Source organism: Fopius arisanus, unplaced genomic scaffold (genome assembly GCF_000806365.1).
Source record: "Fopius arisanus strain USDA-PBARC FA_bdor unplaced genomic scaffold, ASM80636v1 scaffold00019, whole genome shotgun sequence".
Taxonomy (NCBI): Eukaryota; Metazoa; Arthropoda; class Insecta; order Hymenoptera; family Braconidae; genus Fopius; species Fopius arisanus.
The window spans coordinates 896,885-911,318 of record NW_011887758.1 but is presented as its reverse complement, the minus strand read 5'-3'; the positions used below and the strand labels follow the sequence as shown (position 1 = coordinate 911,318).

Here is a 14,434-nt window from a genome sequence, read left to right as displayed (position 1 = left end):
GCCCCTCCCATCGCAATGAGACATTTAATTCGAAAATACAGACGAATCATTCATCGAACTGCTATTCAAAGTGTCCACAAAATAAATAGAGGGAAATGATAATAATTTGTTTATAATTTGAATGAGTGAAAATTTGAAAAAATGAGGAATTACGTCAGTGCGTTAGAATTGTCCCGACAATTACTCCGGAAAGTACAAAAGAGTGAGGTTAAGCCAGTGATTACTTCAGTAAGGAAATGTTCGACAGGTGCAGCATCACCGGAAAATCCGGAGGACCTGGGGAAAAATGTGAGAATTCTCCCGAGTCAGCTGCCATCATCAGCTGATGAGGTGTTCTTGAAGGACCTGGTGAAAGACATGAAGATGCCCCGTGCCTTGGACATGAATGATGAGGATATCTCAGACTTGGGGCCTTATCACAGGCCGTCCTTTAATTTCGCTGCTTACGCCAATAAATCGGAGACAATTCAGGAGCTGGTGAAGCTCGGCGTCGAGCTGTGGAAGATCGAGGGTCAGCCTAGGGCCATGGAGGTCATTCTCTCGAAGACATTCGAGGAGATGAAACCGTACATTCAGTTTCTCCACGACTGTGGTGTACCTGCTGATAAAATTGCTTCATTCATCACGAAGAATCCTCTGATCTTCAAGGAAGACATGGACGACTTGAGGACGAGGATCAGATACCTGAGGGCGCATAATTTCAGTACGGAAGATGTTGCGAGGATCGTTACAGAGGCACCGAAATGGCTGTCCTGGAGAACTGATGAGATTGATAATAAATTAGCATATTTTCAGAGGTAGCTATTTCTACCACGAGATTTCAGTCATTAAAAATTAATTTTCATTTGTTCTCCAGAGAATTTCGACTTCTAGGAAAGGAAGTGAGGGCTTTAGTCATCAGACGACCGAAGTTAATTACCTTTCCACTGAAAATCATCCGAGATAACACGTTCGCTATTAAAGAACAGATGGGATTTGACGAGGATCAGGCCAAAGAAATTCTCCTGAATAAACCAAAAATCTGGGAAAAAGGTGAGTGGAAGGTATTCCAATAATTTTCTCAAATCAGATTTGATAATAATTATCTGTTTGATAAAACGATTGTCTTTTCAGCTCTACCTGCACTCGTAGAATCTTTTAACTATGTGCACGGTGTGATGAATATACCTCACGAAATTATCGCCAAACAACCGAGTGTCATCGCAACTAGAGTTGAGAGATTAAAACAGAGACATTTATTCCTGGCGTTATTAAAACGATGTCAATACGATCCAAAAAAGCCTCTGTATGTGCCCCTGGATGCATTAGCCATGGGCTCTGACATTGAATTCTGCACAAAATGGGGAAAATCCTCGATAGCACTATACGAGATATTCCTGAAGACCTTATAAAAATGAAAGAGACATTAAAAATAAAGTTTTAAAGTTGATAACTCTTTTCCATAATTATCTTATTATATTCATTTTGATTTAATAAAATACAAAGATCAGACTTCGAGGCAATTGAATAATTCTCCTCGGGGATGTGCAATCGACTTTTTTGGCAAAAATTCTGGAATGCCTCTAGCTGAATTTTCCTAATTCTTGTTTTTTCTGGATCGCCCGAACTGAGTGGTACAAGAAAGTGTCAATGAGACCAGCTACTGAGAAGACTCCACCGATGATGGCACAGACATTCGTTGCAAAATGCCCAAAGGATTTTTTCTTCTCAGTATATTTCACCATCAAGGGACTCAACTCGTAGCTGAAAAAAATCCCTGGCATCCCAGATCCACCGCTGATCATAGCAATTTTCCTCGAATGTCTCGTCACAGAGAACTGATTCGTCTGGAGTTGAGCCCCATCAACTCGAAAATACGTCGTAGGAACAATTTTAATATAATATTGATACATCATTGCACCTGAAAATAAGATAAATCATTTCACCTCACAATATTCACAGCTTTTTTTTAATTTAAACTGCTAAAACCCGAATTGACTGCGCAAATAAAAAATTCAAATAAATCGGAGAATGGGAATGGGCGCGTGCGCGATAGGTCGCCCTCCATCACTTTTTACATCTTTAAAAAGCATCATGGCCGCTGGTGGTACCTTCTGAGGGGTTAGAACGCGCATAAATCCCATTCACGAAAATAAATCACGAATTTAGTTCGCAAAAATCGAAAAGGACGAGTCTGACAGATCGTGAGTACTTTAGAACCAATTACCATGGAATTGTAGATTTAGGTCTAGGCCTCGTGAAACAATTTTTATCTGACAGAAAAATAATTCCGCCTGATACACATGCATGTAATTTTTCCAGACTGATTTAAAAATGCCAGCTGTTCCGGGTGGAGTTTATCAGCAAGGACCATCCTGTTGGGACAGGATGAAGATGGGTTTTGGGATAGGTTTCTGCGTGGGGATAGCATCGGGTGCCCTTTTCGGAGGATTTTCGGCGTTGAGGTAGTCCTTCAAATTTCCAGTAATTACTAACACCTAATTTTCATTAATTATCAATGGATTTATCGTTCCAGGTACGGCCTACGGGGTAGAGAATTGATAAATAACGTGGGGAAGACGATGATACAGGGCGGGGGCACCTTCGGAACATTCATGGCCATTGGCACAGGCATCAGGTGCTAGTATCAGCTATATTACGAGATAAAATATTTACCTTGTCTTAGACTGAGGAGCTGTATAATATAATTACTAAATTCACTGTTGAAATATATAATAAAGGACTTAATAAAGTGTAATTAGGTGTTATTAAAGCTACCTTCATCAGCAATAACAGTTGTATTGTCCATGGGATTCGATTTGCCAGGGATATTTACACCGAAACTCAGGTGACGAATTTTGTGGCTCATGTTGAATTGATTCGAGGTGAAGGGTTGAACGTCGTGGACTGGAGAATTATTTCACATGATTTAGTGATGGCACAATTAATTCTTGGGGTAGTAATTCATTTATCTCACCATGAACGTGATTAATTGAGAAACTATCACCAGGGGAAATGTGGAAGCTTCCTCCAACTCTGTTGACTTCCATGGAACCGTAAATTTGGCAACCCTCGAGGAAAGCATTCTTCATCTTCTCAGCAGATTTGTCATTCTGACATTGTTTTATCGTGGATACCTCGGGGAATGCCCATTTTCTTTTTCTGTAAGCTTCTTTCACGTCCTCACATGTATTACAGCATCTAGAAATTAATTTCGAATAGTTCCATAGTCGAGGTAATTTTTTTTCTCAGTCAACCTGTAAAATAGAACTCACTTTATCCCCAACTCTTCACTGGCAGCCCCATAGCAATCGCCGCACTGAGTTTCAGTCGTAGTTTCTAACTGTAAAATCATTTTTATTAGAAATAGATGTTTCAGAATTAATTCCTGGAGACGTAGAGATTAAATTGAGCTACCGACTACCTACCTCGTCACTCTTTGTTACTTTTGTATCAGCAATGTCTAACGAACACAACAAAATGTGAATACAAGTGAACAATTTTCAAATGATAAATAGTCTTGTATTGAAAAAAATAATAAAACCTGTCTTCTTTGGCTCCTCAATTGGCTTTCCTTCCAAATTCAATCGTCTTTTATAAATATTATGCTCTATTTGGAGATGTTGCTCACCAGTGGTATCCATGGCATCTAATGATAACACTAAAATCCAAAAATCAATGAATTATTAAATAAAATAGGATAAATCCTCAGGGATCGCGATCAATACTCACAATCACACGAAATTGTGGGAATAACAACGTCCAAATTAATTCTCAACTTCGAACTTCTTGAAGTGTCAACGAATAATTCTTCATTCAAATTAGGTGTTAAATAATCTCTGAGCTCCGAGAAGAAAAGTAGAGCCATTATTATGGAGCTTATTATCGTGACTGTAAACAGAAAATTGAAACAATTAATTCCATATTGTTATCAATTTTTAAGGTTAACGGCGTCCTGAGGCCCTCCAGGATAAACAAACACTAGGATTTTAACCCTTTCAGATCGAGAATGCCAGAGAGCAGTCACAGGACTTTTATAAAAAATCGGAGTGACTGAATCATTATTTTTAATTGAAAATCAAGGAAGAGCAACAGCCGTCAACTGTCAATGACAACCGGTACTTTATTGCTTTACCCAGTGCTCCACTGAATGTTTTCACTCGGAAATCCTCCAGAGTCTTTGGATAGGCATCGATTTGCCGCAAAACATCTGTTATTGTCGTTTTCATTATTTATTTTGAATATATTTATTAAAAACATGAAAACAATTGGGTTTTCACTGAGACCTATGCAAAGAGGAGAGACTAATAAAGTTGAGGCTGACAGAGTGTGATGTCATCTCATGGCGCTTCAGTCGTTTTTTTCAGACCTGGAGCAGTAAAAATGCCTCCAAAATTATGATTTTTTCAAAATTAATTAGTGATTACCCCTGGCAACTCCAATTAGCTTCAAATCTAAATTAATTTCCTCTTCAATATTCCAAGGATCGAATTTCCCGGGCGATTTCACACGAAGAAAATTAGTCCCTGGTTTAATAATGACACAGGCATCTTTTCAATTAAAATGTCGGTTGTTTAAAAGATTTATTTTTATTAATCTTCAATTTTACAATGATAAGTTTCATTTTTTTTTCTGAGAATAGAAATTTTTACTCAAAACATTTTTTTTGCAGTATTTTCAAGGCATCGTAAATACATGAATTCTGAGAAAAAGGATAATTTATTCCCCTGAACGTCATTTTCTTCCTTTTATCTGTACCACAATGTCTAGGTCAGCCGAGATCACGCATCATTTACATGACGAAGTAAACCTGTAATTTGAAAATGTTATGACTATCTCATAATAATTTTATCAAATTAATTAGAATCCATCAGTCTCGAATGAATTGGTTTAAACGTAATCTTTAGATGAGAATTTTATGGGGAGATGTTGCCTGTTGAATCTTTACTGAAAGAAGTTTTTTTCTCAGTATTTCAGATAATCATTATTCAGAATTGAGTCTTACATCTGGAGCTGTCCTGTAGAAGCATTTGCTGACTTCGTAGACCTGATCACAGACGTCTCCTGGTTTAGTTCCCTCTGAAATCGATATTTCAATCATTAACTCATATCAGGATATCATTTTTCTCTACAAAATAAATCAGATCCGCAGGAATTCATCACTTACTCGTGTCTTTACACGCAGCTACGATTTGTTCTAGTTTTGTCTTGTAAGCTGGTGGTGCTAATTTCGCCAGAGCATCGAAATTCACTCCTTTCCTCGAGACCTGCAGATGAATTTTATGAATTAAAAAATTATTTTCAAGTACATTTTATATAAATTTTATTCATTTTTGCAATTTCTTCATTAAAAAAATTGCAATTATATATTCACGTTGGAGATTTTTGTAATTGTTGTAGGAAGACAGTTAAAAGTCATTGCTAATTCTATTTTTTTTATTAATTAATCATTGATGACTACTTACTGCACCGAATTGGGCGACTGTACATTTCAGGTAGCATTTGAATTTCTGGTCATCAGTAAATTCTCCCTTATTTGCTTTCTCGATCCACTCTGTCGAAAAAACCAAGCCATCACTTTAGAATATCAATCGTTCATTATACTAATTAAAACCAATTAAATCTGAATTATTCTCACCAACTTCAGCCCCAGTTTCCTCGAGACAGACCCTCCGCACCTCAGGTGCAATTTCCCTGAATTCTTCCGGAATTTCCTACAAAAGATCGAGATGATTAAAAAAATAAATCGATATCCCACAATCCTGAAGAATCGTCTCATCTCGTTCCACCAATTATATTATTTATTATAATTTTTATTTAATAATTACTCACTCCAGCGTTGATGGCAGCCACCAGACACACAGTGACAAGAGCATAGACAATATTTTTAATCATTTTTCTTTCGGTAATGAAAAATCGATGAACGTCTCAGGATCAACTCACCGGTACTGACCGACGATTCGCCAAGAACCGCCATTTTATATCCTGAAGATGAATCACATGAAAAAATTAATTACAAATCCTTTTTGATTTAGAGAACATCATTAACGATGGGACAAAAAAATTACGCTAGGTAATTGCTAATTGTAGACATTGAATATCGGGTTCTATACAGATTCCACTGTTTCATTGGTTTTGCTTCTGGTGCGCACAGATTAATCGGTATGATAATTTACCGATATAAAAACCTATTTATCACTGAGATCTGGATTCTGTAAACAATTTTTTATCGAAACAATTCAGTCAGAAGGGGCTATTTAGTATTGAGAATTTAACTGAAGTACATGTCGAGGTAGTTGACAGGGAACGATCACTTAGAAAGAGAGTCTTTTTGGTATTAACATTACTAATTATTCAGGGATGTGTAAAAAGTAGACACTCAATGAACTTGCAGTATCATTATTGTCATTGAGACTTTCTCAGTAATGGACGTCTTTCAGTGACATTTTTTTCAATAACTGTAACGGGAAGAGAAGGAAGAAGAAATGAGAGGAATAATATCAGACGAATTAATGATCGATTTGCGTAAAAAACAAGTAAGTCTAATTATTAATAATAATTAAATAACGTGTATTTTTATCAAAACCAGTTTTTAGCCGATATCTCGTGATTGAGGGGAGATAGGAATATTTTTGTTGATACATTTTTTGGAGATAAAAGTGAGTACTACAAAAAAGGTTATCACAGAAATATCAATATTTTGCTTCGATAAGGAATTATTTGGGGAAAACTCATCTCGAGAATATTTGCACTTTTTGTGGTTGTGCGTTTCGTTGTTAACTTGGATGACAGGGCAATTACAGAAATTAATTAATTGATTACAGGTCAGTCGAGGTCAGCTGAAAGAAATTCTGTCATGCTGCGGTGAAGTTGACATTATGTTCGATGCCACAGGAAAAATTGTTGTTGTTAAATTCCAGAATAAATGTCACGTTATCAGGTAAAAAATATTTATAGTTTGACGATTATTTTTATGGTCAATAAAATCTGCGATGAGTTTCCCAAGGCAATTGTTTAAGGACTGAGTTCAATTCATTGTTCACCATCCTATTGTTTTAAAATTTTATTCATTTTTATTCATGCAACAATTGAAAATTTTGATTGAATGTTTTTGGTGATGATTTTTCGCATTTTTCCAATGCTCTAGGACTCTGACAACCCGTTTAGTTTCTTACAACTTCAATGGCCTATGGAAGAGTCTCTCCCCGAAGTCAGAGATATTGAATGATGACTCACCAATCGAGAACTTACCAGAGGATTGCCTCATAAAAATATTCTCGTTTCTCCCGATTGTAGAAAAATTGTTGATCGAACGAGGTAAGATCAGAGAGTATAATTTATCCAGTAATTATCTCCAGAATGATGAGTCATGACATTCAGTTAGCAGAAAATGGAGAGAAATTGGAGTGCAGGGTTGGCCAGAGATGAAGCACCTGAGGATTCCCTCGGAATTCCGAAAATTCACCCCATCGCAGCTGAGACAAATTTTCACTAGGTCTGGGAGATTTCTGAGAGTCCTGGAGATCCCAGTGATCAATGAAGAAACTAATTGCTTGCCACTGATTAAAAAGCACTGCTTCCAGCTGAATGAACTCTCAGTTCACTTTAATCTGAAAGCATTCCCGAAGCTTCAGGTCTTCTGCGAGGATTTCGCGGGATTATTCATCGCATGTGAGAAATTAACATCTGTTAAAATATCGGGTGTTCATTCGAATTTTGATTTCAATTGTCTGGAGGAACTCGTGAAGGACAAGATCAGAGAACTTCGACTTTATGCTCCGTCTTCTGGTCTTGCAACTCCTCTCTATCTTGTGAGTACATGTTCTTTCGGTTTCGATAAGTTTAATTCTCTTTGTATTATGTAAATTAAATTTGGGTTATCCCTCAGAACCTGCGAGGATTCAATTTCCTCGAAGAACTCGAACTCAAAGGCTTCGTGATAGATGAAGAAGTTCTGATCGGCCTGGAGGAATTGGGAAATTTAACAAGTCTAAGTCTCGTCAACAGCAAAGTACACGTCAGTCACGTAAAGAAAATCAGAGAATTGAGAAAGCTTGAGCATTTGTCATTAGAAAATATCCGCAGCGAAGTTAATGATGAGACCATGGAGGAAATAGCGAGAAGCTGTTCCAATCTCAAATCCTTAAACATAAGCCGTAAATGTTTATTAAAATTCATTGCAGCCTTCCTCTGAGAATCGAACACTAAAAATCCCAAATTTCTAACTGTTTATAGATCTAGACAGATTGACAGATCACTCCTTCGAACAGATATCTCAACTCCGAAGCCTCGAAAAATTAGAGATGATGGGTTTAACGAGAGTGACAAATGATTCAATCTCTGGATTATTCACTCTAAAAGAATTACGCTGTCAAGATTCTCGTGGAATTGGAAACATCGGCTTCATTAGACTCATCAAATGGGCCCAGGATCTCTCCGAATTATGGGTGGATGGAGCTCTGATCACCGAAGATTTCCTGCTCGAGGTCAACGACGCAATGGAGTATCGAACGAGTAAAGTAAAGCTGCACCTGCACTTGCATTCAGACGCTGAGGACTGGGAACAGCCGCGTAATTTATCTCCATTACTGCTGCTGTCTTATACTTGGTAAATTGTATTCTCTAAAAAAAAATAACAACAACAAAAAAACGGGAAATAACTAAAAGAAATCCCGAGGATCAGTTGTCATATATATATTTTTTTTATTGTAAATAATTGATACTGTCGAGTTAATTGGCAATCATATCTGCTCTAGTCTATCCATTTTATTAAATAAAAAGTAACGGTGAAGGCAGGTGTAATCCAATTAATATATTTTCATATACTAATTTATTTCATGTTTATACAACGATCAATGATACAGACACTTGAAGTACTCACGATTTGAACCAAAGAGAATGTAAGAGGATAAGGGGATAGAAGTAAAAAATCAGCTCGGGCTGTCGAGGCTATTTACAAAAACATCTTGATCTTCCAAAAGGAGATGACTATTTGATACCTGTCGGGGACAACTGATTATTTAAAAAAAAAAATTCTTTATCGTTTCAATAACAGCGATCACCTCCAAAAAGATCAAGGATCAAGTTCATTGACGAAGGAAATGATGCACTAGTTCGATACGTAAAAAAAAATCGATTGATATATTAATATTTGTGCTTGTGCCTGTGTTTTCTTGCTGGTGAGGATGGACTGCTGCCCCTGTGTTTCGTATTACTTCTTGGTGGAGGTGGTGGTGACATTGACGGAGATCTAGCCCTTCTCTTGCGATCACTCCTGTCGCTCCTCTCGCTCCTCTCACTCCCAGGGGATCTCCTGGATGATCTCGATGCCGAGAAGACAGGTGATGGAGTGGTGCGAATTCTTGGAGGTGATGGTGTCACTGGAGCTCGTTTCTTGTACGGCGAACGAGACTTTCGTTTAGTCCTCGGTGATCTACTGCGCGATCTGTATTTTTCACGAGATTTTTGGGGTGAATTTGGTGATGCTCTTCTTCTCTCTCTGTAGTGAACGGGAGACTCTGGGGATGTACTTCTACGTCTCTCTCGTCTTCTCTCGTCGTCTCTCTCCTCTATTTTATGATCTTTAGAGTCTCTATCACTCTGCAATGCATATTTACGAATAAGTTTTTTCCTATAATGCTCGACCTGCGCCTGAATGGTCATCCCAGACTTGAGACTCCTTCTGCCACTCTCGAGCTCATCCTGATACTGCATTGTCTTCACCTCGATCTCTCTCAATCTTGTTCGTCTCTCCTCGTTGTAATCCCTGCCCCCTGAGTCCATGCTGGCATCCTGAGAATTGGAATCGTCATTCTGCTCGAGCTCCTCCCACTTACTCGTCGTCATAGCCTGCGCCTCCACCTGATCAGGATCAACAGTTTCCCACCGTGAGGGTACAAATCCAGCTGGCATAACAGGTTTCTTCTCCGTTGATTTGCTCCTGGAGTTGGAGCGATTGTCGTCGTCCATGGGAATGCCATCGATATCATCATCCATGGGAACTCCATCGATATCATCGTAAGTAGTGGGTTGAGGTGTCAGTCCGAGCTTCATAGCACCCTTGAGAAGGGCTGCACCATCGAGAGGTACACCATCAAGATCCTCACTGGGATCACCATCGACGTCTGACAAGGGTGCACCATCAATATCCTCGTCCTCCACCACTTCGGGCTCCTCACTCGTAACAAGACCCAGAAAAGTATTCTGGAGTCTCACCAGGAAATCCCTGGGATACACTGCCCACTCCTCCCAAGCTCTGAACATCCTCATTACTCGTGCCTTGAAGCTCTCAGCCTTGAGTTTACTATCGAATTGTTTGGTTGCCTCATTCACCTCCACAAAGATGTTCACGAGACGAGCCTCAAAGGCCTTCCTGTAGATCGTGGCATTCGTCATCTTCACACCGCAGTTGTGAAGAATATCCGAGATGAGGTAGAGACGTGCTATTTTCTTGCTCGCTGGAGTTGCCACGATGCAGAGAGACTCACCTATGCAATCGCATATTTCCTCTGCTGCTTCTGCATGCTCAATGCAGAACACCATCACTTCAGCCACTTTAAGACGCTCAGGCGAGATGTTACGAAGGAGATCTTCCAGTCTGTCTCTTTGGCTGGACAAATATTTAATCAATTAATTATTTAGATTCAGAGTCTCTTCTATTTGGATTATCTCTAATCAATACCTGTTCGATAAGCTTCCTCTTCTCGGTTCCTGTCTCTCCTCTATCTCAATCAACTCCTCAGGCATCCCCTGGGTCCATGGATTTATCGGGGGTGGCCTCCACACACTTCCACCTTTAAACATTCGAAAATCATCCGTCTGCCACTCCTTTTGCCCATCACCCTGGAGAATCGAGTACAACTTCCAGCGGTAATACGTGTGGGCCGGTGAATAATTCTCGAATAAAAATCTGAAACCCAATTTATTTACAGATTTAAATACTCTCTTTCAGGTCTCCAAGATCTCCAAGGTCTCCATATCTAAAATACATCTTAAATAAAAAACCAATTCTACTAAAGAAAATCCTGAGGAAATAATCGTATCATTTTTAAATTCCGAGATATTCCTCGATTATTCTCTTTATCATTCTTTATATATTAATTTTTTAAATCACAATAAATTATGTATAATTACCTAAACATCGGATTGTTCAATTCTCGATTCATGATCATGGCCTCGAACATGGGTCCCTCTCGAATGACAAATTCCACCATTCTATGTATCAACATTACTAAGTTCCTACAATGCATGAATGGAGTTTAAAAAAAAAAAAGAAAACATGATATTAGTGCTTCTGGTGTTGTTCGATGTACACGTTGGAAGTCTCCGACTTCACGCCCAAGTTTTGAAAGCCAAAACTCAGAATAATGTGTGAAGATTCTTTATACTCACAAATTGTCATGTACATTAATGGTAAAATCAATGAAATACCTTTCCGTTGGAATAACCACTTTGACAACAGCATTCTGCAATATCTGTCAAAGCCCATGCCATCACAGTGCAATCAGTGTGATTATTGTTGTCGTATTTCAAGGGGGGGAGTGTGTGCCAGAGCCCAATATTGCCAATAATGCGCCCCCGACAGAACGTACGCCAACAAGTCATTATAACATAATTTTTAAGCGTCAATTAGTTCAAGTTTTACCGAGATCATTGGTTTATGAAATATTGCATTTCGGGATTGACTCATTCATTCCCCGCCCGCATTACTCACCGGTTGATATATATATATTTTCATTAAAAAGTCATCACATTAATTATTGAATAATCAACTGAACGTTTGACAACAGATTACATCGGCAATGACACGATTGTGTCAACGCTCAGAAGATTTTCCAATTCTCCTTTCGTGGGAGAATAAAATTCACATAATTCTTTTTTTTTGTTTTGGTTCTTACAGTAGTGAATAATTTTACCTTTTCAAAGTTTTCCTTTTCCTGGGGGTCCGCGCTCTGGAGGTTGCGGATACGTGGTATCTGAGATTACGTTTCAAAAACATGGTTATACGGTTCAACAATAGATTGTTTTTTGATTATTTAAATCGAGTGTTCAATTTGATGATTAATTAATGCCAGTTGATACATGATTCGGTATTCTTCTAGTGAATAATCAATGATATTGTTCTTTGGCCTGTGATTTCACGATTTAATAGATAATATTTGATTGTTCTGATCGATTTATTTCTATTTAATTCACTAATTGTTCATCGGAGACTTCCTGCAACGCTTTGATATATTTTCCCTTCCTTGATTTGAGACGCGAGAAAATTCAGTCTTTCACTGGTTTTGTACTTGGAGGGGTGGGAGGGATACACGGTGGGAGGTCTTACGTTAATTAAATAAATAATGACACTAGTGAGGAGTTGATAAGTGTCGAGTAGGAATAAAACCAAATTCGATTAGAGACGTGATTGAGCATTTTATTAATAATACGCTCGTTTTTTGTCTGGGATACCTTGTGTCTATCGCGACGATGTGGTTGAGCGTTGAAGGGGAGACCAGAGGGTGGTGGTGGTTGGGTGAGCTCCATCAAGGCTGGGGGGATGTAGATTGGATATGGTGGTATTGGCACACTTTTACCCCAGCCCAGTTTCATTTCGTATTGCATTATATCTCTACCTGTTTAAAAAAAAAATAAATCTCCAGTTTTTCTCGTAAAAAAATCATGCTGTCGTCAAAAATCTTAAAGTCAAGGACAAAATACAAGTAATTACTCAAATATATCATAATTATCATTACTCCAATTATGGTATGAGATTAGTTTAATTATCATGAATTAATATTTGATGGAATGAAATTTTTGTCCTTCACTTTCGATTAATTGATATTTCATAAGACTGATATTGTCGAGTTTACCATTGAGACTCTTTAATGCTCTCTCTCCATCTTTTCTACTCATGAACGCTACGAATCCACAATTCCTCTGTCTAGCCTTCTCCTCGTCACTTCTTGGCCACATTATTTTGATACTAGCTAGAGGTCCGAATTTTCCAAATATCTCCATCAACTGTTGCTCTGTGATCTTTGGATTTAAATTTCCCAAGTACAAATTCGTAGTGTTGGGATCGCCATTATCAAAAGATCCATCTGAAAAAGGAGTAACAACCGTGTAAATTAGACCAGTCCTTTAATTCCTGAGGGGAATCTGATCCAATTGAAGGAATTTCTGGTACCTTCTACACATTTGAGTGCAGCCAACATGGGATCTTCAGACTGTGTCGTGATGACGTTTTTGACAACTCCCTTGTACTTATGCCTCTCTTCCCTTTCCTCCTGAATCATCTTGAGCTCCTCCTTGAACAGCTCCAAATTACTCTTCTTCTTCTCGCCCTCTTTCTTCTTCTTGCCAAGCCTGTCAGCCTTGCGTTCACTGCTGCCAAGAAGTTTGGCATATTCCTGTGCCTGTTCAGCCGACGATCTGCTGTCAACGAGCTCAGAGATCTTGGACTGGGGCTTGTAGAGTTTTCCCTTCTCCCTGGTGTCCTCCTGCCTCTTGCCAGCATCATAAGTACCAGCCTTGACCCAAACTTTACTCGTTGTCTTGTTAGGGGTTTCTTGAAAGGTAGCAACGAACTCCTCGAAGGCCTGAGCAGCTGCTTGCTCCTGCTCCTTCTTTCTCTGCTCCTCCACCTCTTTTTTACTGAGAGGTCGTTTCCCCATTGTACCGATGGAAAAAGCCTTGAGCTTCTGCTCAGCTATTTGCTGTGAATAATCCAAAATAAAACCCATGTTTAAATTCAAGTGCAAAATCAAGGGACGAGAGTAAGATTTACCTTCATTATCGCCTTCTCCGCCATTTCACTAGTTTTGTTTTTTGCACTTAACCTAAAATCTCGACATTTTCACAACAAGTAGTCTGGACACGCCAGAAAGCAAAAAGCGAGATGGATCTCTTCTACTGGGAAATCACTGCAGTGCAGTACAATTCTTCCACGAAATTAGAGATTTATAAAATAACTAATTGTAAAACTCCGGACAAAACAAATTGTTAATAATGAAAAATTCTTGCCAGGTGGGAGAGTACTCCGTTTGCTTCTACCAAAGAGGATTGACTAAAGTAGAGGCTCAGTTCTGGGGGTGTGAGTGACTCCAGCGGCATCGTAGTACTGCACCCCAAGAGAGGGAGGGCGCTACACGCAATGCTGGGGTGTTTTTTTTTTATTAATCAAGTTTTTATTGTAATGCTGGGGTGTTATCAAGTCAATGGGGTGAATTTTATTTTCTGCGGTATGAATGCTTTTTGTTTTTTAATTGTTTAACTGAAATTTTACCGACTGGAGAACGAGCGGAAGGGGGGAGCCACATCTTATGGAGTTTCAAATAAAAAAAATTATTCAATGTATTGAATATATACTACTAATGAAATTATAATTTCAAAATTGGCGCGTTGTCGAGTTGGCAGCGTGCTCGCCTGCCACGCGGGCGGCTAGGGTTCGATCCTAGCGGCATTCATTTTT

At 38.7% G+C, this 14,434-nt stretch overlaps 6 protein-coding genes across 6 annotated transcripts; 3 read left to right on the top strand and 3 right to left on the bottom strand.

Moving 5' to 3' along the window:
* The first annotated feature begins 6 nt into the window (after positions 1-6).
* Positions 7-1,429, top strand: mTerf3 (mitochondrial transcription termination factor 3). The gene is made up of 3 exons (XM_011300787.1): positions 7-797; positions 857-1,032; positions 1,114-1,429. Exons 1-3 carry the CDS (start codon positions 142-144, stop codon positions 1,389-1,391), a joined length of 1,110 nt encoding a protein of 369 aa, XP_011299089.1. The 5' UTR covers positions 7-141; the 3' UTR covers positions 1,392-1,429.
* Positions 1,430-1,444: 15 nt separating this feature from the next.
* LOC105264132 (endoplasmic reticulum-Golgi intermediate compartment protein 3) lies at positions 1,445-4,312 on the bottom strand. Its single transcript, XM_011300786.1, has 8 exons — positions 4,115-4,312; positions 3,712-3,870; positions 3,524-3,640; positions 3,408-3,442; positions 3,255-3,322; positions 2,957-3,180; positions 2,758-2,886; positions 1,445-1,900 (listed from the first exon to the last, which is right to left on the bottom strand). Exons 1-8 carry the CDS (start codon positions 4,206-4,208, stop codon positions 1,563-1,565), a joined length of 1,164 nt encoding a protein of 387 aa, XP_011299088.1. The 5' UTR covers positions 4,209-4,312; the 3' UTR covers positions 1,445-1,562.
* LOC105264131 (reactive oxygen species modulator 1) lies at positions 2,055-2,737 on the top strand. The gene is made up of 3 exons (XM_011300785.1): positions 2,055-2,183; positions 2,302-2,444; positions 2,516-2,737. Exons 2-3 carry the CDS (start codon positions 2,314-2,316, stop codon positions 2,622-2,624), a joined length of 240 nt encoding a protein of 79 aa, XP_011299087.1. The 5' UTR covers positions 2,055-2,183; positions 2,302-2,313; the 3' UTR covers positions 2,625-2,737.
* Positions 4,313-4,701: 389 nt separating the features above from the next.
* Positions 4,702-5,945, bottom strand: LOC105264130 (general odorant-binding protein 56d-like). Its single transcript, XM_011300784.1, has 6 exons — positions 5,812-5,945; positions 5,618-5,693; positions 5,445-5,533; positions 5,147-5,246; positions 4,985-5,058; positions 4,702-4,789 (listed from the first exon to the last, which is right to left on the bottom strand). The coding sequence occupies exons 1-6, from the start codon at positions 5,872-5,874 to the stop codon at positions 4,772-4,774; spliced, it is 420 nt and encodes a 139-aa protein (XP_011299086.1). The 5' UTR covers positions 5,875-5,945; the 3' UTR covers positions 4,702-4,771.
* Positions 5,946-6,047: 102 nt separating this feature from the next.
* LOC105264129 (F-box/LRR-repeat protein 20) lies at positions 6,048-8,770 on the top strand. The gene is made up of 6 exons (XM_011300782.1): positions 6,048-6,515; positions 6,804-6,919; positions 7,127-7,296; positions 7,360-7,790; positions 7,868-8,135; positions 8,215-8,770. Exons 1-6 carry the CDS (start codon positions 6,465-6,467, stop codon positions 8,589-8,591), a joined length of 1,413 nt encoding a protein of 470 aa, XP_011299084.1. The 5' UTR covers positions 6,048-6,464; the 3' UTR covers positions 8,592-8,770.
* A 20-nt stretch (positions 8,771-8,790) lies between these two features.
* On the bottom strand, positions 8,791-14,008 carry LOC105264128 (U2 snRNP-associated SURP motif-containing protein). Its single transcript, XM_011300781.1, has 9 exons — positions 13,751-14,008; positions 13,151-13,679; positions 12,834-13,064; positions 12,433-12,596; positions 11,895-11,954; positions 11,410-11,453; positions 11,113-11,217; positions 10,661-10,888; positions 8,791-10,588 (listed from the first exon to the last, which is right to left on the bottom strand). Exons 1-9 carry the CDS (start codon positions 13,772-13,774, stop codon positions 9,124-9,126), a joined length of 2,850 nt encoding a protein of 949 aa, XP_011299083.1. The 5' UTR covers positions 13,775-14,008; the 3' UTR covers positions 8,791-9,123.
* Positions 14,009-14,434: the final 426 nt, after the last annotated feature.